The sequence below is a fragment of the Diceros bicornis genome, chromosome 18 (genome assembly GCF_020826845.1).
Source record: "Diceros bicornis minor isolate mBicDic1 chromosome 18, mDicBic1.mat.cur, whole genome shotgun sequence".
Taxonomy (NCBI): domain Eukaryota; kingdom Metazoa; phylum Chordata; class Mammalia; order Perissodactyla; family Rhinocerotidae; genus Diceros; species Diceros bicornis.
Window position 1 is genome coordinate 16,431,600 of NC_080757.1, and position 22,744 is coordinate 16,454,343.

Below are 22,744 nucleotides of genomic sequence, written 5' to 3' on the forward strand. Positions count from 1 at the left end.
GTTGAATCATATCAAATTGACAATATTTGACTAGTTTTTTTTTTTTTTTGTGAGGAAGATCAGCCCTGAGCTAATGTCCATGACAATCCTCCTCCTTTTGCTGAGGAAGACTGGCCCTGAGCTAACATCCGTGCTGATCTTCCTCCAGTTTATATGGGACGCCGCCACAGCACGGCCTGACAAGCGGTGCGTCGGTGCGCGCCCGGGATCCGAACCTGGGCGGCCAGCAGTGGCGCGCAAGCACTTAACCCCATGCCACGGGGCTGGCCCCAATATTTGACTAGTTTTGATCTATGAAAATGCAGTGCCATATGGTTCAACCTAATGGTTTGCCCAAGTTCACCTGGCTATGGGTGGCAGGGTTGAGACTAGAACTCTGGTCTGCTTGATCCCAAACTGTTCTCTGTGAAGGATTTTAGGAGGCCAGAGGGAGGGGAGAGGCCTCCCTCTCCCTGAGACCTGCCCAGCTGCTGCCTCTCTTACATGCTCTGCCCTGCAGCTTTTCTGGAAACATCAAGGCAGGGGGAGGGGGAGGAGGTGGGGTAGAAGGGAGGGAGCAGGAGGGAGGATGAGGAGTGGGCGACAGCTCCCACGAGATTTCCTGGTGGGTGGTTGCCAGCTCACTCAGAGTCCTGCAAGAGCCGTCTGCAGCTAGGGGAGATCAGAAGTTACGCTGATCCACACATGTGCAGTGCAGCCCGTGGGTCCTCTGGCCCCAGAGGCGCCAAGCCTTTCTTGAAGGAGACTAAGGCCCGAACTTGCACTTGTAGTTTTCTCCGGCTTGAGTATGAGGGTATGAGGAGACTCCCCCCACCTCCACCCCTATCCCCCCCCCCCCCCCCCCCCCCCCGTCGCATGATGATCTCAGGATGGCCAGGCAGGGACAGCAGGCACAGGGCGGGGAGGGAGCTTGGATTCCTGTCCTCAGTTTCCACACCCATCAAATGGGGATAATAGGCTTGCCGCTTACTCCTCCAATAGAATGAAAGTTGACCTTGGAGGTCCAAGGGCAGGCCGGGGTTCCATGCTCCCTGCTCCAGGAATTCTCCTCCAGTGTGGGCCTGTGCTGTCTGGGCTGTTTTGGGTGAGTTGATTTGGCTTCCTCAGCTATGTGGTGGGTTTCTGGAGGTCAAGGACTGTCCCCCACAGCACCCAGCGCAGGCTGGGCACAGGATGGGGCCTGGTGAGGCCTGGACTGCCTGGTGCATGGTGGGTGCTCTCGAAACGGGAGGTACTGTGACTGTTAGGGAGATGGGCAAACGTTTTACACGTTTTATAAACCCAGGATGGTAACACCCACTGTCACAGTTACTGAGAACGGGCAGGGATGGTCACCATTATTATTTTGGGTTCCTCTCTCTGTCACTGTAGCAGGGGAGGGGTCTGGCTCACCTCTGTTCCCCCAGCGCCTGGCACAGTGCTCAGTAAACATAGAGAATTGAAAACATCGTCTACCACTCTCCGTGGAGGACTGAGTGACAGAGGAGGAGGGCCATGGGGCAGGGGAGCAGAAGAGGGAGAGGAGACGGGTGGACTAGAAGGACTGGCTTGGTACTCACTAGGGCCCTTTGGGTCCGGCCAGGGAGGGGTGCCCCCCTGCAGGTCTGCAGAGCCCATCCCGGTCTCGCTGGCCAGGCTGCTCTGGCTCCCCGAGAGGTGGCTGGGCGGGCGGGTGAGCCCCATCTTGGGTGACTCCACGCGGCTACCTGCAAGAGAGCACGTGTGGGGGTGATGGCTCAGTGCTGGGCCCTTTGGACCTTGAACTGAGACAGGGATGATCTCAGCCTGACAAGGAGCTGATCTAAAGTCTTCTCATTTAGGGCCGGCCCATGGCTTAGCGGTTAAGTGCACGTGCTCCGCTGCTGGCGGCCCGGGTTCAGATCCAGGGCGCGCACCAATGCACCGCCTCTCCGGCCATGCTGAGGCTGAGTCCCACATACAGCAACTAGAAGGATGTGCAACTACGACATACAACTATCTACTGGAGCTTTGGGGAAAAAATAAATAAATAAATAAAAAATTATAATTAAAAAAATAAATAAATAAAGTCTTCTCATTTGGATCTGTGATGGGAATCTATGGGACTGTCTGCCCAGAGCCCTCACCCTGGGAACTGCCACCCCCGTCTCGACATGGTCCCCATGTTCTAGCGTGATCCCACCCCTGGCCACTGCTAATTGGTCCAAGATATATAGAGGCAACTGAATGGGCCCTTAGGTCATTTCACTAAGGAACAAGTAAAGTCACCAACATGAAAATTGGCAATGAGGACTTTTTCCTGCCTTCATAGAAGGAGGGGGCATGTGGGGGGAAGGGTGTATATTTCACTGAACCCAATGGGGTTATTAATTGCTGCCTTTACCAACTAAAGAATCCTCACTCAAATATGGTTGTTAGTCCTTGCCCAGCCAGAAGAGCAGAGGTGGGGCCTGTGATACTGCACTCCACCTTTCCCATCTCCTAGGCCCACTTGGTCATAGCTGAGAGCTGATGTGAGGGGAGGAGACCAGAGCTATGGTGGCGGGGGAAGGAGGGGCATGTAAGACTTCCCAAGGAGGAAACCAAGGCTGGCAGGCAAGCTTCCATTACACTTGTCTAAGATAGAATCTTTGGCCTGAGGGGCCTAAGAGACCATCTAGTCCAGAGACCATTTTCATCTCGTGTCACCTCCATTTATTGATACTGACCACTTGGAAAATGGCACTGAGGAGGATTCTGAGGCCACAGAAAGAGTATCATGATCGACTAGTAATGTCTGCCACAGGCACAGGACTAGGGGTGGAAGTACGTGTGCCAGGCATGTACCATCTCTGATCTAGCCCAAACTGCCAGCAGGAATTCCTGCCATATCAGCTCTGGCAGGAGATCACCCAGCCTTGGTCCCAGGACAGCACCTTGCGGCATTTCATACCAGTTTGGGGGAGTTATTATAAAGCTTTCTTTTGCACTAAAATCAGCCTCCCTGAAACGTCTTTCAGATATCCCACCTCTAACCTCTGGAGTAACTCTGAATGAAGCTGGTCCTTTTTCTGGGAAGGCTCTTCATCTGCTTAAAGAAAAGGAAAATGTGGCCCCCAGGCCATCTCTGCACCAGCCTCAAGGCCCCACTTAATTCCCTCTTATACGATAGGGTCACAGAGGAGAGCTCATAGATGTTAAATTCAGAAGGAGCTTTGGAGACCACCTGCTCCATCCCATTTGTGCTAAATAGAAGGAACCAGAGGCCAAAGAGGTCATGGTGCATATTCAGGGTCCCACTGCAGTTTCAAGGCGGAGCTGAGCTAGCCCGGGAACTTTGTATCTGCTTTTCACAGCTCTCATCATTCACGAGGCAAAATCTCACCTGGGATGCTCGCAGAGAGTGTGGGGAGGATCCCAGGTGTGCAAGCAGAGGGTGCGGGGAGGCTGGCTGGACCTGTCCTCCTTCCCTCCTGCATACACACCTGGGCCTTCTTTCTGTCCTGCTCTTCAGTGGTGCTAAGACTTTAGCTCCTCCTCCCAGCCCCAGGCCCACCTCTCCTCCCTGATCTAGAACAACTCCGTAGACACTTGCGGGGAGCGGCAGCCCAAGGTGCAGCAAAGCCACTCTGCACCTGGGGCTTTGGGAACAAGCAGCATACTTCCCACGCTTACCTGATTCCCCCCAGGGTTTGTTGCCTCTCGGGTCTCTGACCCCAGTGGGCGGGAGTCTGTCCTCCAGGCTGGAGGAGCTGAGATCTGAGTCGCTGTCACTGTCACTGGAAACCACTGGAAAAGACAGACACCAGCACAGGAGGTCACCCCTATAGCTACCACCAGCAGGTATGTGCAGAGGGAGCCAGGGCAGGCCTCCCTCCCACCGGGACAAAGTGGCACAGAACCTCAGTTGGCCCTTGTGTTTGGGGCATGGGAAACAATGGCCCGGGGACGGGAGGGTACTCCTTTCTGCCAGTCAGAGAGGTGAGTCCTGGTGTGAGGAGGCTGGGACTCGGGCCCAGCAGGACCAGCTCCAGGAAAGAGGGCTCACCCCCCAGCCAGCCATCTCCACAATCACCCCCTCCCTGTGGCAGAATCAGAGGCTTCCTGCCACGGTAGACGCCAATTAATCCCTTTGGTGCAGGCACAGTTGCGCTGAGGCTTCCACCTGGCAACGCTTAAAGGTGCAAGGCTCTGTGACAATGACAGTTCCAGTCCTCGCTGACCCTGACGGCACGCCCCAGGCCCTTTACATATGCTAGTTCACTGAAGCTTCAGAACAACCTGTAAGATAGGAAAGAGCATTATCCCCATTTTATAGGTGAGAAAACCGAGGCACTTGCCCAGGGTAGTCAGTGGAGGAGCTGGGAGTCTAACCCTGGCAGGCTGGCTCCGCAGCCCGTGTTCCTCCCCATTCTGCTTCCACTGAAGGACTGAACTGGGAGCCAGCAGGCCTGGGCTCTCATCCCAGTTCGTCCAGTAACTTGCAGTGGGGTCTTGTGAATGCAGAAGGGAGCCAGGCTGATGGGGCTGGAATCCCAGGAGGAGTCCTCATAGTGAACACCCACTGTGGTAGAAATCCTCTTTTCTAGACTAAATGGGACCATATTTGGCTGGTTAATCAGCAGTGGGAGTCATAATACGGGATATATTCATATGTTAAACATTCTATTTTAATTTTAGGCATAGAAATGTACATCCATTCGCCAATCTTCTGATGTAGGGCCTGGGGGCTTCTTTGAGATCAGGCCCACATGGTCTTTCGTGCCTAAACAGCATCCACATTGCATTGTCTGTGATTCCCAGATCTCGATTCTTTAAATCGGAGCAGGAGCATAAAGACACTGGCAGAGCCAGATGTATGCAGAATCCTCTCTTTTCCATTTCTTTCTCCCGTTTTTTACAGTTGTCTGGCCCACACTTAATTCAATAGCTTTTTTAAGCAAGTGGCTTCTATCAAGACTTCCCCAAGTCTTGGTTTTAATGCAACAACTCTGTGTCTTCTCATCTCTGCTCATCAATTTACATAATGTTGAATTAAATGATGTAGTTTTAATAACAAGTACCACTGCACAGAAAGGTGTGGGATCACAGGTCAGCACCAGCTCCCACAGGTGACCAACTCAGCGGACGGGGAAGTAAGCGTGTTTTGCACAGAGAATGCGAAATGCTGGGGACCGAGCGGGGTTAGGAGGGGTGACCCCTTTCTGCTGGGCACTGTGCTTGGCACCTGGTGAGCATTATCTCATTCAGTCTGCCGAACAATCCTGGGCCATAAGGACCTGTCTGGTGAGAGATGAGATTGGAAACAAAATCTACACCAAGGGTGGCCAGTAGCTTACATCTGACCCACCAGGCCCCTTCTGAAGCAGAGGAGAATTCTGAGACTGCCCAGCAGGAAGTAGAGCCTGGTCAGTTAGAGAAGGCTCCCACTGTGCGTACAGCAGGGGAAAGGGCAGGGCCTGTGCCACGTAGCTTCCACCTGGATCTAGAGCCTTCTGGAAAGCCTTCGTGCCTTCAGCCTGTGTCACCTTTCAGCTAAGGGAGTCTCAGGTCACAGAACCAACCTGTGCTTCCTTATAGCAGAGTGGCTGGCACACAGTAGGTGCTTTGTAAGCTCTGATGACTAATTGGCTCTTCCTTCTTCCTCATCCCCACATCCTGCCACTTTCACCTCCTAAACAGTTCTCAAAATCAGTGGTCTCCTCACCATGGTCGCTGCTCTTGCTTACTCAAGGCCTCATCGTCTCCAGCCTGGACTCCTGTGACAACCTCCTCCTGGGCCCCACCTGCAGGCACCTGTCTCTGCACAGCCAGGGATGCTCCAGCTAACACACAAACCCTAGTTGACCCTTCTTTAAAGGTTCCCTGTAACCTAAGGATCAAGCGCAAGCTCCTGCCCTCTGTCTACTTCTCCAACCTCATCCCACACAACCTGCTCTCCCAGGCTCGTCGAGCCCCACATGGCTTGGAGGTCCTGCCAAGTCAGCGCCTCCCACAGTGACTGGCTTCCCTCTGCCCAGAATGGCCTCCTATCATTCTTCTCCTGTCTCCTTTGGGGCACCACCTCCTCCAGGGAGACCTCCCCATCGCCCGTGCCTGGCTGGGTGACCACTCTGTGCAGTCTGCTATAACTACACCAGCCACTTTCTGCTTGCAGCATTTACGTGTCTGCTTCCCCTAGCAGACCTCAAGGCTTCTGAGGGCAGGGGCCAAATCGCACTGTGAACGAGGCTGGTGTGGTTCTCCCGCAGAGCCTGAGCCCCGTGGGTGAGGCAAGAGTGATGCTAACGTGATTGTGCCCAGCTTTTCCTTCCTCTGCTCAAGGATTTTGCCTTTCTCTGCTTTGTTCCTTTCCCTCCCCTGCTCTCAAGGAAGAGTTCTCAGTTGGCTTTTTGGGCTTCTGTGATGTAGAATTGAGAGGAGATGAGGACGGGGGTGTGTGTCCATTTGCCCCCTTCATAGTATTTGAGAAATGCAAGTAAAGGTCTGACTTACTTTGCAGTTGCTTTTCTGGTCCTGGACTGGGTTTCTTTGATCATGAATCCACCAAGACTGGACCTCATAGGCATCAGTTTTATAAGCATTTGCGTATTTTTGACTCACTGGCTGACTGACTAAACACCAGCCCTGTGGGTCCCCGGACAAAGGGGGTGGGAGGTGGGCGGGAGGCAGCAAGCAGCTCCCCTTGTCTCTCCTGGGGCAGCTGCAAAGAAATCAGGAGGGATTCTGCCCTCCCCAAACCCCAGCAGCAGGGGGGTGAGGTGGGGAGAGGGGAAGGGGGTTCAGCAGTCTGTTAGGCAGTGGGAAATCCCTGAGGAGAGCACAGTGACTGATCCCCACATTGGTTTTCCCATCTCTCTGGCAGAGATGCTTACAGATGATCTATTCATCCTTCCTGACTTGGAATGTTCTATCTCCCCCACGCTTGATATGCAGGATTCTTTGTAATTCTGGGGCAGGGGGAACATGGGGCTGGGGCAGCATGGGGCTCCACGGTGTTGAAATAACGCCTGGATCCTTGAGCGCTAATGGGCAGATGTCAAAGGACGCAAAAAGCCAAGAGCTCAAAAGGAGACGATGAGAAAGGATGTCCCAGGACGCGGGGTATGGTGGCAACCTCAGCTGTCCCATTTCTTCACCCTCCTCCCTGTTCTGTCCTCTGTTGTACAGGGTCACAGTGTTGGGTTGGGAGTGGACTTAAATTGCAACAAGACTGTGCCATGCTACATTGGCAGGGCAGTTTTTGTTGTGAGGAGTACGTCTTGTCCAAAGCATCAACATTGGAGGTGGGGTTTGGTTGCCAGATTGCCTAGTTCCCATGTGGTGCCTATGTTGCGCAAGGTTTAGAAAAAATAAAACCTCCCCAAGTTACAGTCAGTTGGCTTGTCCTTTGTCTCCTTTTATAGACCCCCAAAGGCCACAGCCACGGAAGGGAATAGCCCCAGATGACAACTGAGCTCACAAAGGCGTCACAGAGCAGAGAACCAGCCAGCCAACAACACTCATTCCTTTCAGACGCATCTCCCTTGGCCCAAGCATCCTTGCTCATTGTGTCTGGGATTTCAAGCTGGGGCCAGGCCTCAGCTTAGAGGGCTCTGTGGTGCAAACCCAATTCCATTTCTAATCCACTCTAATAAATGCCACTCGAAAGAAACAAACGATAGGAAGTCAGCAGTGTCCATGCCTGGCCTTGGCACCTATGGTCAGTGGGAAAGAAACGCACGGAGAAGACACTGCTGAGAATGTCCCTGGACACAGCCCACTGCAAACGCCGCTTTACACAACTATGCCTCCGGCAGCAGAGGAAGAAGTTTTTCTTCTTCCTCCTCCTCCAAATGTCACCATAAACCCCAAACCTTGGCTAATTTGCCATTCGATTGCCGTTGCCACCTTTCTCCCTGCACAGCAGCTGCGATCGTAAATCTTCCAGGTCTATTAACAGAGCTTTTAGGCTCATAAATCTTTTGGCCCTTGGTCTTCCATCCTCAACAAAACACTCTGTGTGTCTGAAGGCTGATTTTTCCCTCTAATTCCCCAAAGGCTAAGTCTGGGATGGCTCGCGATGAATGCTTGTATTCTGCCCACGCTTGATTTTTCAGATTGAAGATGGGAAAACCCCAGAGAGAAGACTGTCCCGGTAGCCTCCTCAAGACGGAGGCATCGCCAGTGGATTTACCTGGGCTCTGCCATGAGGCAGGGAGGAGGGGGGCCTCCCCCTCCACAGTGGCCTGGGCCCCTGGACCACTTGCCTGGGGACCTGGCGTCCCTGAGATTTTCCCATCATGCCCCAGAAGGGCTGCCCCACTCTGCTCAGCTCTCATCCTCAGCAGCAGACAGCCCCAGTGCCAGCCATGCTCACTTCTCTGGGGATAGGCCAGCTTTTTTTTTTTTCCCCTGGCTCACTCTTGGATGGATTTGCAATTTGACTGTCACCATGGAAACTCAAGAGTTTTGGTATATGAAGGTTGCGGGGAGTCTTCCCTTTTGGAAAATCTTTCTGGACTGTCTCAAAGCACATGTGTAGCAGCTGTTGTCCTGTGGAGATACCTTGCTTGGGACGGTCCAGGGGACAGCCAGGATGTTGGCCACCTGACCTCACAGCACTGCCTTGGGATCTGGGGGACCTGCTTCCTGGCTCTGCTCTGCCACTGCCTCTCCTTGTGACCCTGGGCACCTCTCAGGGCTTCGTCACACACAAAACGAGGCCAAGCTGGATAGCTACTCTGGGTCTGAATCCTAGGACTCAACTTCAGGCCAGCTTCGTTCCATCAGGGGAGAGGCCTGAGCGACCCCCTCTGGTTGAGAGGTGGGAGATGCGACTTCTGAGCCACACAACACCGCCTGCCTGGCACCAGGACAGCGGCAGCCTGTGAGCCTGGGAGGCACTTGTGAGCTGCTGCTACTCTGCTTGGAGGCTCCCAAGGTCCCCAGAAATTATGGGAATTAGGAAAAGAGATATTTTCAGCAAACATTCTGCCAAGGCAAAGCAGATGGTGGAAAATTTTGCATACTAAAAACAACAAAAAAATTTTTTTTTAATGTAAAGGAAAGATGATAAGGCCCTGGGGAATGCAAAGACATCCCCAATTAGCCTTACCCAGCCCACCAGGCTGGCGCGGCTGCGGAGGAGTCACAGAGCTGTCCCCACTGGGCCAGGGGCCCCACCTGCAAGCAGGGCCAGGCCTGTAGCCTGGAACCCCACAGAGCTGCCTCCCAAGTCTGGGCCCTGTTTGGCGGTAGCAGGAGGGCAGTGTGGAGTGGTGAAGAGGCACCAGCTCTGAGTTAGATAGATGGTGTCCTGGCTCTGCCACTTCCCAGCTGTGTGACTTTGGGCTGGTTTCTTCACCTCTCTGTGCTCAGCGGGCCCTCCTATGAAATCGGGGGATGATGAGTCTATTCCTGGGTTGTTGTGAGCATTAACAGTGGTAACACAGGCAGTGTCTGGCACATGGTAGGTGCTTAATAAATGGGAGCTATTTTATTGGAGGGGGCATCCTGAACTCATGGCCCACACTGGCTGGTGCAGGGCTGGCCTCTGAAGTCACCATGTCTGGCCCTCAGGGCAACCTACCAGGGGTGGACTCGCCTTTCCCAAGGGAGCTTAGATTCCCAAGTTGTACTTCATAGGATGTTGAAGTCTCTAGATGCCTTTGGAGGCCGTTTGGAAGCCGAGGTGGGATTTGAACCCAGGCCTATCTGCTGTGGGAATCTCTGCTTTTTCCTCCTCACCTAGCATGCAGGGCACCCCATGGTCCAGCCTCACTCTGAGGGCTCTGCCCCCTCAGAAGTTCTCCCTGCCAGGCAGGCCCGTTCCTCCTCTGTCTCCCCGGCATGCGCTTTCCGGGTTTCTCTCTGGCCCCTTCCCCGTCAGAGGCAGGGGCTGCCGTGTGGGTGAGAGAGACTCCTAGTTCACCCCGACATCAAGGGGTGAGTGCTGGCTCTGCCTTGGACGCTCCTGGGCAAATACCTTCACCTCTCTGAACCTCCATCTTCTCATCTGCGACATGGAGGCAGTTACAACTACCAATAAAATAAGATCGAGTAGGACAAAAGGCATTGCAGGTTTAAAAAGCTATACAGGCCTATAAATATTTAAAAAATTAGATTCCAATTCATCCTCCAGGAACCCATCCAAATCCTGCCTCTGCCGAAAAGTCTCCCCAGCGCCGGGGAAGGAAGGATGGAAGACAGGCCCTCCCTGGCTCTCCCCCCACTGCCAGGGCAGCTCCTTAGGCCCCTCACAGACACCGTCTGACGTTGCATTTCTTTTCCTGCAAACGCCTGCCTTGACTTCCCCAACTGTACCAGGAACCACTGGAGGGCAGCGCCACGTCTTAATCTGCATCTGGCTCCTTCCCTCAGCCCCCAGCACTGGGCCTTGGGCCAAGCAGGCACTCAGTCAATACTTGTTGACTGCCTTCTGAAAAACCCTCCCCAGGAGAGGACACAGCAGAGCAGAGACAGCAGGACCCGACGGTGGTCAGCAAGGTGGTGGCGAGCCAGCTCCGTCCCCAGAAGGGCTGGACTCCCCACCAAGCAGGCGCCTCCTCACAGCAGCCCCCCAAGGACACTCAAGCGGGACGAGCCAGGCTGCTGGTGGCCTCGGCCTGAGCCAAGGACAGACTAATGGGGGAGGGGCTGTCAGAGGCTGGTTGCCATGGACACGGGATGAGGGCCCTGGGGGGAGCGCACTGTTCACAGAGAGCCTGCTCATCTTCCAAATTTGAGGCCAGGCCGGAGGAACGGGTTTTCCCTTTGTTTTGGAGATTGCTTCCAGGACCCCTGAGAGTCAGGGCCTGGACAAGGAGAAAGGTGGCCCCACGGCCGGGGGAGCCTGTCTTCACAGGAACGGGCCCAGGAGAGCCAGACGGGCTCAGAGTCCGCCTCCCTCGGACCCTCATTTCCTCATCTGCGAGGTGGGATAGTGCTAGGACCAGCTCAGAGGGTGGGGTGAGGGTGTTGCACCCAGGGAGCCCTCCTTCCTTGGTCGCCCTTCCAGGCTGCCACCAGGGACATCAGTAGGGACAGCACAGACCAGGCTGGGAATTGAGACTCAGAGAGTGGCGGGTTTCCTGTGCTTGTTTATTCATTCACCATTGATTTTAATTAACTCCCTCCTTCGGGCTCACAGACAGACAGGAGGCACTGGATAATGAAGCCGAACCCTCAAATCAATAGTGATGTGGTTGCCAGCACCGAAATCCTGTGGTCCTGCCCTTGCAGGAAGAGCTGCAGGCAGACAGAACGGGAGATGGAATGATGGAAGAGAAGGACAGCTCCCTCCAGAGAGAACATGATACTCTGAAGGGGAGGGGCGAGTATTCAGGGGGAGGGGAAGTCAGGAAGGGCTTCCTGGAAGAGGTGGAATTTAAATATGGGCATGATTTATAGATAGAAATGCTGGAGCCAGGCTGGGCCTGGCATCCCTGACAGAGAATAGGAAAGGCAAAGGCCAGGTGGTGGGCTTCTCTGGGGCCAGGACAGCCCTGCTGGCTCAAGAGGAAGGCTCCAGGCTCAGGCACTTAGGAGACGAGGGGCTGGTCTGGCTTGGGTGTGCTCTGCACTATTTCTCTCCGGCAGATTATTGCTTCTGATTTATGGCCGAGATGAAACAAAGCAAGCTCATCCCTCCTGCCTACTCCTCCATCCACCCCTTGACTCCAGCTCGCACTCTCTCCTTTCTGTGTGTGTCTCTGGGCCTTTGTCTTCTACTTTGTCTCTTTGTGCTTCTCTCGCTGATGCTTTTAAAAGATCTCTCTACCTGTGCTGCTCTTGCCTCTCTCTCCCTCTCGCGTGTCTCTGGGGCTCGGTGTGTTCTGAGTCTTGTTGGGTTTGTCTTGTGGATCCTCTTTCTCTTTTTGTCAGTCTCTCTTCTTCTCCAGTCTCGTCTCTCTGCATCTCTGTCCATCTGTTTCTGGGCCTCCATCCATCTCTCTTTCCCCAGGCCTGTCACATTCCCTGAGGGTCCCGCCTTCTGGCTTCCGGGTTTGTCCCTCAGGTTCCCTCCCCAGGGCTGGACTCTCAGCCCCTGCTCAGGCCCATGGGGTCTGTGCTCAGAGCTTGGGTGTGGGGATGGGCTGCCGCTGTGCCTGGACCCCATGTGGACCCCGGGGGCAACTGAGGCAGGGAGGCCAGCCCCTACTTCCTGTGGGGAGATCAGCGGACACACAGACTCTCCCAGCATCTGCTGCTGCTCCTGCACCAGCCGTGGGAAATCAGCTGAGCCCCATCTGCGAGGCCGGCCCTCACCCATGATGGACAGCAGGCCCGGGGAGAGTGCTGCTATCTCCCAGGGCTTTACTGGAGTCAAATGGGCCCGGATTTATTCACTTCCCCCAGGTCCCCAAAGGCTGAGAAATCTAGAGTGGGCAGAATTAAGTTGTAGTTCACACGGCGAGACAGGTGAGCTGCTGGAGAGGGTGTGCTTTACTGCATAGGGAGCTCTGCATACGGCTGAGCTGAAGCCAGGGGCTAGCACGGGGGCCTGGGCACTGCTTTCCTATTTCAGCTCAGATGAGGGCAAGGGGCCCCAGACCTCACCTGGCATCTGGAAGCATTCAGTGAGCTGAGGCTGTCATAGGGTTTGGGCAAATTAGAAGTGACAGCCGTGCCCCTGACCTCCGTGGTGTGGCTAACGAGGGCCTTCTGCTCTTGGGAAATCAATCCCCAAGCCAGCGAGGACACCCAGGACAGGCAGGAGGGCTGCTGGGGGCAGGGGCGGGGCGTAGCAGCGGAGGCCGTGGCAGCTCACTGAGGCTCAGGGCTCCTGTTCGGGGGCAGCCCCTCCATCACACACACCGGCACTGGGCTGGTGTTTGGCTTCACCAAGGGCTCTGAAGGTCAAGACAAATTAGTATGCACGGGCTTCTCTTTCAACCACAGCCACCCGAGATGTGGCCAGGCCTCCAGCTCCCTGAGATTTAGGGAAAGGGCAGTTTCCTGAATGCCGCAGGGATTTCTCTTTCTGTCCACGCTGGGATTATGATGCAAGTCAATCGACCTCTCCATGCCTTGGTTTTCTCTTCTATAAAATGGGACAACAGCAGTACCCCCACCCCAGGCTGTCGGGGGATCATGTGAAATGATTAATGCACAGCTCCTGGCACTGCCTGCAACGAGCAACCACACCATCCATGGCAGCTACCACTGTTGCTGCTTTTACCAGGCCTCTCAGCACTGAGGCCTGCCTCTTCCACCGCACCGACCAACAGGCAAACGGTACCCAGGCCCTCAGCTGAGCCTGCAAGAATGGTAGCTACGTGAGAAGACCGACAATGGACTGATGGTCAGTGTTTGCCCCTGTGGGGCCCACAGTGGCCTCGGGCAACTCAACGCCATCCCTTCGCCCTTCTCCTGCCTCCAGTAGGATGCGTGGCATTCAGTTCCCCAAGTGGCCGGGGGGAGCCACAGACAGGACTGTCTATGTTTTTATTTCTAGACCCAAACTACCCTTCTCAGATGGTTCAGAGACAGCCTCTCTCTCCTTCCTCCCTAAACGGTCCTTTCTGGCTCATTCTGCATGTGTGTATTTGGTGGTTTCGGTTATCTTTATATATTAAAAAGATCCCAGGAACTTCCATCTCCCCAGGACTCTAGAACCCATGCAGGGAGTAAAACGAACAGAGACAGAAAAGGTGATAATCGAGCATCAGAGACGATCCTGGGGATAGGACTTGGAAAGGAAGATTCAGCTAGTTCACCAGTACTCGGTGAATGCCTCCCACAGCGCAGTGTGCAGGGGTGCGGGTGGCGGGGTTGCCAGGCGGGCAATATATACCAGGACTCTGTGTGTGTGTGTGTGTGTGTGTGTGCACGCGCGCGTGCGCGCGTGCAGAGGGCGGGGCCAATGCTGAACCGGGGCTGGTCTTTCCAGTACAGGCAGCCTCAGTGTATGATCTGGGAGCTGCTTTACCACCTGCCAGAAATTCCTCCATAACATTTCATCCGCTTGGATCTGGAACTGTAAGCTATGAAAGCTGGTAGAGAAAGGACCCTGTCCCAGCCCCCTTATCCCCATCCTACTCATGGGGAAACCAAGGCCCAGAGAGGAAGAAGGACTTCCCAAAACTGAAGTGTTCCCACCCGGGGTCCCCCACTAAAACACAGGAGCTCTGCAAGGCCTGGTGTCTTCATTCCTTATTGGCGAGGCCCCGGAGGTGACGGTGGTGGGTCACCTCCATAGAAGCTGCAGAGCTGCTATGCGCAGGATCTGTGGGGTCGGGACCAGGAACAGGGACACAGAGATGTGACATCTGACTTCCTGTCAGGTGGAAGGGTCAGTGAGTGAGGTGGGCTGGATATGAGAATCCTTCATTTCCACAGAGACGTGTGCCCACTTTTCTTGCAACAGGTGTCCCTGTGGGTCTAACTTCTATTCTCTCTCCTTGCATAGGAATGTGGCAACAAGAACTCTTTCCCTTTCTTCTTAATAACCCTACGAGAGTGATAACAAGAGTGTCAGAGACAATAGGGAGGGCTGGGGACTGCGGCAAACCACAGACCGCAAGCCCTGTGTGAAGGGGGAAGCTGCTACTTAGCCTGTCCAATTTTCCCAGGGAGGGACAGTCCTGGCAGACCTTCTGATTTTCAAAAACGAAGCCAGAACACCATAAGAATTCTCCACATTTAAAAAAGTTGTCAATGAATTTAAAGCAGTAAGCCAGATGGAGTCATTGCTCCACTGGTTTGTCACCTATAACACCAGCAAATCCCCAATCCTCTAAGGACGGATGGCATCCCACCCCCTACATGGAACCCTCCTGCTCTGCTCTGCCTCCTTCTCCAAGCCTCAGCCAGCCTGGGCCCCCGCGCATCACACACTCCCAGCTCCTCAGAAGGCTGCAGGGAGTTCACATACCACGTCCAGGCCGAGGTGACAAATGGCAAGTCCAGAGTCTGCTGGGGAAACACTGGGGGTTAAGGGGGTGGGGAGGGGCAGCTGAACGCTCAGAGGAGCTTCCAAAATGCTAATTTCTCAGGAACAGAGAAGAAGGAAGGCAGCATAGCAACAGCTGGCTCTGGGCAGTGAGCAATCCTGTCTGAAAATAAAACATTTTACAATCCACAACCGTGGCTCATTAAGAATGAATGGATCCACCGGTATAAATAGCATGCTGCGTTAAGAAGTCAGGAAACAGCATATGCGTTTGATGGAAAAACGGCTGCCGCGAAACTGCTTATTAGCTCAGTCGGCTGCAGCTCTGCGCTAATGAGACAGAGGTCTTGGGTTCAAAGCTTCCTTGGGCCATGCGGCTTTCTCGATCTTGGGCCATAGAATGTATCCCCATCCCCCCAGCCCTAGTCACAACATGGGGGCATGACTCTGCATACATGGTAACAAGCCCATGGTGAGCTTCTCCCAGTTTCTGAACCATAGTACCCCCACTATAATATCCAGCCTCTGCTTGAATGCTCCCAGTGACAGGGAGCTCACTACCCTGTCAGATACAAAACACTCAATTCTGTGGTTCAGTGGCAATTGAGCAAGAAATACAAATTTCCCCCTGCTCTGTCCCAGCTCTGCTTTTGGGGAAAGCAGCCCTAACTGGCCCCGCCATCTGTTATGTCTGATGGGGTGCAGGCTAGATGCAAAAAGCATCCAGCAGGAGTGAGTTGGGCCAATCGCCTCCTGGCCGAGTGTGGGCGCGGGGTCCTGAGCACGGGAGGGTAGAGGCTGAGACAGAAGGATACGCAGACTTGCGGCTGAGGACAAGTTGCCGAGCAGGCAGAGGTGAGGACAGGCGCCGATGGGAGAGCTCCCTGAGGAGCAGAAGCTGCCGCCACACTCCTCCACCCCACAGGCCTGAAAGCCTTCCTCTCCACCCCTGCTTCTGGGAGGCCTCCCTCAGCAGCCTGGCAGCCACCCCCTTCCTTGAGCCAGCCTCAGGGGTCTGGAACCTCAGGAATAGAGATTCCTGGCAACCAAAAATCCTCCGACCAGGTCCGAAGGGGAAAGCCAGCGTTTGTGGCGACTTGGCCAATAGCTTTACTCTGTGCTCAGAGGGGAGGAGCGAGAGCCGCCATTCAGAGCCTGGGTCCTAGCCTCCTTCAGCCACAGCCCACGTGACCTTGGGCAGACCTCCCCCTCCTCATCCATCACGAGGGGCCAGTTTCGCCGTCGAGCTGCCCCATAGGCTGTTCTGAGCATCAGGCGAGATAACGACCGTGACTCACGGAGCCCCGCTGCGGCCGAGGCAGCACCCGATGACTCGGCTTCTCCGGGGGGGCAGGTGAGCCGACGGGTCCTGTGGGAACGGCACCCCAGGTAAACATTTGTAGCCTGAACTGAACCAGACTGCTAACTTGAACAACCCCGGAGCTTGCTTTCACTGGACTGCAAACAGAGCCACCGTTTAGGATTAAAAAAAAAGTTATTTAAAACCTAGCAAACCAATGAAGGGATAAAGAAATTCCTATTTTTCTTAAAACTACCCAACTGGAACGTTTCCAAAACCTGGAAGCACTTTTCTGGAGCAGACCTTGAAGTGAACCAGTGTGTAATTCTGTTCAAGTCTGCCCAGGAGGGCTGTGCTCTGCTCAGCGGGATGATGAAGCAGGGAGGGGGAAGGATCCTGTACAGGGTCCCGGGGAGGGACCGTGACCCAGGCCCCCGTGGAGATGGGAAGGCGAGTTTGCCTCACAGCTATGGGGAGCTCAAGGCCTTTTGGGGTCTAGGGTGGAGGGCAAAGTGGAAAGGTCTCCCCAGCCCGGCCAGGCCACAGGGCAGTGACAAAGGCTTTAGACGATGGGCCCCTCCCCACACCCCGCCCAGGCTCCCTGCAAGAGGTGAACACAGCAAAGCTCCCTGATCCAGAGGTCAGTCTCCTGGAAACCGGGTTCTCTGGCACCCATCTGAGAAAAGCACACACATCCTAAAAAAAGCCCTCTGAACACTGTAGGAACTCTAGATTTGGGGCTTCAGCGTCCCACCCCCACCCTGTTTCAGGTGCTCAGCCACAGCTGGGAAAGGCAGACCAACCACAGAGCAGACCCAGGGCAGTGTTGCCTCTCGGCCACAGCACTGGGGGCTGAAGAAAATAAGCCCCATCATGTTAAGCATCGGTGGCACTGGACGTAGAGAAACACAAAATCCTATCTGAGAATAATTTCCACTGTAATGACTGCAGTCAGATATATTCAGCTCTCCAGCTCTCGTATAGCATCAAGCTCCTCCAGCATCAGCCCCCTCCTCCTTGCCTGCTTCCATTATAATGCAAGGCTGCAGAAGCTAAAGGCTAGATTCTCCAGACTCCCCTTTGATCTTTCTTCCTTTCTTTATAGTGATGGCTGGAACTGCAGCAACCATATTGTGACGATGAGGAAAAGAGCAGGAATTATAAAGATATCTGTCCTGATGTCACTGAACTGCTGAAGCAAAGCTGCAGTTCCCTCCTCTAAGCTTTCCAGCGTATGAGAAAAAAATATGATTTCTTGATACCCACATATGCCAAATTAATATGGTATTTCCCACCCCTACTCCCAGGAAATATCTCTCTGTACACAGCTCGAAGGTGGGAATCTAGCTTGAAGGCCTGCAGAAGAGGTGGGCCCAGGTCTAAGGGGATTAAACCCCAAAAGCCTGCAGTACGGGTTCCACCATTGATACCTTATATTTCACAGGCGAACAAAGAAAGCTGGGAGTGTGCAAAAGCTGCCTTAATTTATTGCTGCCATAAACTTTGAGCAATGATCTGCCAGGGAAAAGTGGTGTGAAGCACACACTCCATCTGGATTGATCGGGTGGGAGGGTGGAGACCTCTCCCCAGAGGCAGCCAGGGCAGAGCCAGGGCTGGTCACCAGGAGGCACTCAGGCCACACTGTTCCCCACCTCGTCCTGGGGGAAAGAACGAACGTCCTGCTATGAGCAAGCCAGAGGGGGCTCACCAAGGAGTCTGCAGGCAAATCCCTGGCCAAAATCAATACTCAAGCGTCCAGAAGAGGGAGCGTGGCAAACTCAGGTAGTCAGCCCACCTGTCCTGCAGGTGCTGGAGGGTCACCAGCTCTGAGATGACGCAGAGGAGAAAACACTTCTTACCTTTCTCTAATACATTCATCGTGTTATTGCTAACACAACGATCTCTAATCTATCTGCAATGTGTTTCTGGATACATATGGAATGGGACGGAAATCTAACTATGTTCCAGTTGTTAAATACAGCTGTTATTTTCCCGTTGGATTGAAAAGCTACCTATGTCCAGCTTCCATACATTCTTAGGTCTATTATTTTTCTATTCTGTTCTACTTATCTATTTCTTTCTTCTATAAGTAAATACTCTATTTAGTCTGGGGCCTATATTGTGGTGTTTCTGTTGAGTATAGTAACTTCACAGTAAGCTTTACCATTTGGTCGGGCAACTCCTTCCACTTCCCTTCCTATTCTTTAAAAAAAATATTTTGTTAAATTATTCTCTAACTTCGTTATGAAGTTTTTTTTTTAAATTGAAATACGAGTCATATACCATAAAATTCACCCTTTGAAAATACACAATTCAGTGGTTTTTAGTATATTCATAAAGTCGTGCAACCATCACCACTATCTAATTCCGGAACATTTTCATCACCTCTAAAAGAAACCCTGTACCCATTAGCAGTTCCTCCTCACATCCCCACCTCCTCCCCAGCCCCTGGCAATCACTAGTCTACTTTCTGTTTCCAAGGATTTGCCTATTCTGGACATTTCATATAAATAGAATCACACAAGAGGTGGCCTTTTGTCTCTGGCTTTTTTCACTTGGCGTGACGTTTTAAGGTTCATCCGTGTTGCAGCATGTATCAGTACTTCAGTCATTTTTAGGCTGAATAATATTCCTTTGCATGATTATGCCACATTTTGTTTACCCAATGGGTAAAGGAAAACAGGTGAGTCCATTCCTCCCTACAAACTCCACTGGGAATCAGACAGGAATTGTTACACTTATTATTTTGGAGGCACCAAGATTCTCGTCTGCCTTTCTGTTCATGTCTTACTTTTCGTCCTTTGATAAGATTCTGTAGTTTTCTTCATGTTGGACCTATAATTCTCTCACTCTCTCTCTTTTTTTTTTTTGTGAGGAAGATTAGCCCTGAGCTAACATTCGATGCCAATCTTCCTCTTTTTGCTGAGGAAGATTGGCCCTGGGCTAACATCTGTGCCCATCTTCCTCTACTTTATACGGGACGCTGTCACAGCATGGCCTGACAAGCGGTGCGTCAGTGTGCACCCGGGATCGGAACCTGCGAACCCCGGGCTGCCGCAGCGGAGCACACGCACTTAACTGCTACACCACTGGACCAGCCCCTATAATTCTCTTTTAAAATTAGTTTCTAGGCATTTTATAATTTTTGTTGCAATTATGAATGCATTTCCCCATTTCTACTTCTAATTAGTCAGTAAGACGATTGATTGTTTTGTGTAAACTATTGATTTACTTTCTGTCCGGTCACTTCCCAAATTATCTTATTGACCCTAGAGGGCTGTTTTAGGACACTCTTTTGGGGTTTTCTTGGTATACAATCAAATCATCTGCAAATAAGAGAATTTCTTCTCTTTTTCAACAGTAACAGATTATTTGATTTTCTTGCCTTATTACATTAGTTAAATACTACAAAATACTGTTGAATGATGGTGATGATGGAGGTATTCTTGACTTGCATTTTGATAGAACAAGGCTCTAGTGCTTTATCAGTTAATATGATATTTGGTATTAGATTTTTTCTTTTTTGGTAATTTTATCATATTTAAGTAATTTCCTTTTATTCTCATATTACTTAAAATTTTTATTTAGCAGATTTTTTTTTTTTTAACTTTGGGGGGAGGAAGACATTTCAAAGCAAGACAGGAAATCCAGAAACCACAAAGCAGAAGAAAAACATACTTGACTCCACAAAAATTAAAAGAAATTGTTTTTGAATGGCAAAATACTATAAGCAAGGATAAGGTCAAACAAAGTGTAAATTCAAACAAGGAGAAAAATATTTGCAACCCATTTAATAGCCTTAATATATAAGAAGCACCTATAAATCAATAAGAGAAAGTAAACAACTTAATAAAAAATGAGCAATGGGATTGAACAGGCAATTTTTAACAGAGAAAACCTAAATAATCAATAAGTAATAAAGATATGAAGAGATACCCAAATGTGCAAATTAAAATAATGAAATATCATGTGCCATCTAGTATACTGGCCAAAAGGATAAACACCAATAATATTCATGGCAGACAAGAATGCAGGTATAAATGACTATAAAATACTGTAACATTTTTGGAATATAGTTTGGCAATGTCTATTGAAATGTAAAACAGACAACCTCATTTTTGAAAACCTACCCCGTGGAAATAAAAGCATCATATAGACATAAGGATGTTTCAGCATCGCTCCCAGTGGCAAAAAGCCAGAAACAATTTGAATGTCCATCAATAGGTGAATGATTAAATCACAAAGCACACTATGATGGGATTTTATTCAGCCATTAAAAAGAATAAAGTAAACTCCATATCTATTGACCTGGAGGTCAGGCCCATGATAATCTTTTAAGTGAAAAACACAACATGGAGAGTTATGGGTAAGAACCTATCTTTGTTGCAAAAACAAAAGCAAACAAAAAAAAATAACCTATATCAAGTATACATTAGTTAGAACAGGGAGAAAGGGATTTGGAGACGATGGCAAGCAGAAGAGATTTTAATTTTTCATACACTTTCAAATTGTTTAACTTGTTAAAATATATCAAGTATTCTTATGTAATTAAAAATTAACAAAGAAAACTGAAAGGAGGAAGAAAAGGAACCTGCCTCAGAAATGTCAATACCTTTCACCTGATTGCTGTGTGGACTGAAAAGTCCATGGCTTGCATCTATGGATCACCCTTCCTCTTCCAACAGGGCAGGAGAAAGACAGTGGGCTGAGCTGGGCTAGGGGGTGGAGCTGGGGGCCACAGGTGTACCAGCCCCATGACTGAGAGAGAGAGAGGCAGAGAGACGGAGGACTGGGGGCAGGGAAGAGGGTCAGAGAGAGCGCACTGGTGCCAGGGTCAGTTTCCATCCAGGGAGCAGGGGCTGCAGGGCAGGAGGGGGATACTGGCCCTGGCGTCCCCGGAGGCAGGGGCCCAGGAGGAGAGCCACCTCCTGACAGGGGGGTGGTTTTAACAACCTCCAGGTATCTCCTGGGGCTGTCCAACAGACCCCTGACCCAGGGGAGCCTGCAGGCCCTACTGAAAATCCCTCCACAGGCCTTTCAAATATGCTGGAGCAGGTGAGTGGTTCACTCATTCATCTAAGAAGCATCTGTCCCGTGCCTCTCCCATGCTACGTGCTGAGGAATCGGCCTGTTCAGGACTGACACAGCCCTGCCCGCGTGTAGCTTTCAGTGTGGTAGCAGAGCCCACACCCCAGGGCTAGTCATTCTGTTTCCACCTGGCCCCAAGCACGGTTTTGGCTGAATGGGGTGCTATGAGGGCTGGGCTTACCAGACAGGCTCTGACCTGGACCACAAACAGCAGCTCCAACCCCAGCCAGCTGCCTGGCGCCTGGGCACCACTGATGATGGGGCTGGAGGTGGAAAGTGGAAGCCACTCTTGGAGCTGGAAAAACACCAACTGGTTCCCCAGTGGGCAGTGGTCTGGAAAGGCCCAGTGACATCCCTGCGCCAGACTCCCAAGGCTGCCCCCTCTGTCTGCTGCCAGGAGCCTGACTACCTCAAGGAGACCAGCCTGAGAAGGAATCGGGACGGAGGCAGCATCCCCTGGCAGCTTGGGAGGATTCCCAGAGGCAGGCATGCCCAAGCCCTCCCCAGAGGATGCCCCAGATTTGCCATGAGGCCATATGGACCACCAGGAAGCCACATGCCAGCATCGAGCTGACCTCCTGGAGGGCTCCCTGCTGGGCCCCAGCCTCAGGACCAGCTGTAAGGATGGTTCCAGCTGGCCCCAGCCTCTGGTCTCCCACAAGCATCCGTAGTCACCCGAGTGCCTCTGTTAGTGCACGGTCGGGTCTGGGGAGGCCAGGGGATCCGAACTCTATCAGAAAGCACAGATCCTGGCTTCTGCACAGGCTCATCAGAGAGGACAACCACAGCCTCCCAGGATCGGGCTTGGAAGCAGCTCAGGGACAGTCGGGCTGTTTGCGGCTCTCCTGAGCCCCTCCTTGCAAACCCCTGGCACGTTGGCTTCTGCGGCCTGTAACGGCCCTGCTCTCCTCCGGCCTCCCCCAGCAACGCCTCTTCTGCCTCCTCCACCAGCTCCTTTTCCTCCCTCCCCCACGACTGCGGGTTTCCCCAAGTTCAGTCCTGCACACCACATGCACCCCCGCGCACTCCTGGTGCACCCCCTCTCTGGGTGGGTTCAGACACCCCCTGGGCCTCCACAACCAGCCCTGGCCATCAGTCCTCCCCTGCCGCCCGTGGGTGATACACACACGTCACCTGTCTGGGCCTGCTCCTCCTGCTCGGCACTAACACTCGGCTAATCACAGGGCTGGGATGCGCCTGGCCGGGGCCTGGCCCGGAGGAGGCGCTGCCTCATGCCCTGGGAGCCTGGGGGCCTTCTGACCTGGTCTGCAGAGGGAGACCCAGCTCTCACGAGGGGGCCTCCACGTTGCCTGGCACAGCCTCAGTGTAAACTCGGTTCACAGACGGTGCCGCCCCCAATTGTGTGGGCCACTGGCCTTGTTGCCCGCATAAGTAAAAGGCCACCTGTGTCTGTGTGGCCTCGGAGGAGACGAGGCTCTGCTCCTCCTCAGGGGGGCAGTGTGTGTGTGTGTGTGTGTGTGTGCGCGCGCGCGCGCGCGTGCGCGCGCATGCACGTGTGTGCC

At 52.7% G+C, this 22,744-nt stretch overlaps 1 protein-coding gene across 1 annotated transcript in view; it reads right to left on the reverse strand.

Moving 5' to 3' along the window:
• The window catches only part of RPH3AL (rabphilin 3A like (without C2 domains)), a 127,301-nt gene that overhangs the window by 1,807 nt on the left and 102,750 nt on the right, over positions 1 to 22,744 (reverse strand). The window contains exons 7-8 of the mRNA XM_058560148.1: positions 3,634 to 3,747; positions 1,560 to 1,706 (exon numbers count right to left, since the gene is read on the reverse strand). Coding sequence (XP_058416131.1) covers positions 1,560 to 1,706; positions 3,634 to 3,747 — 261 coding nt within the window. The remainder of the gene's footprint in view (positions 1 to 1,559; positions 1,707 to 3,633; positions 3,748 to 22,744) is intronic.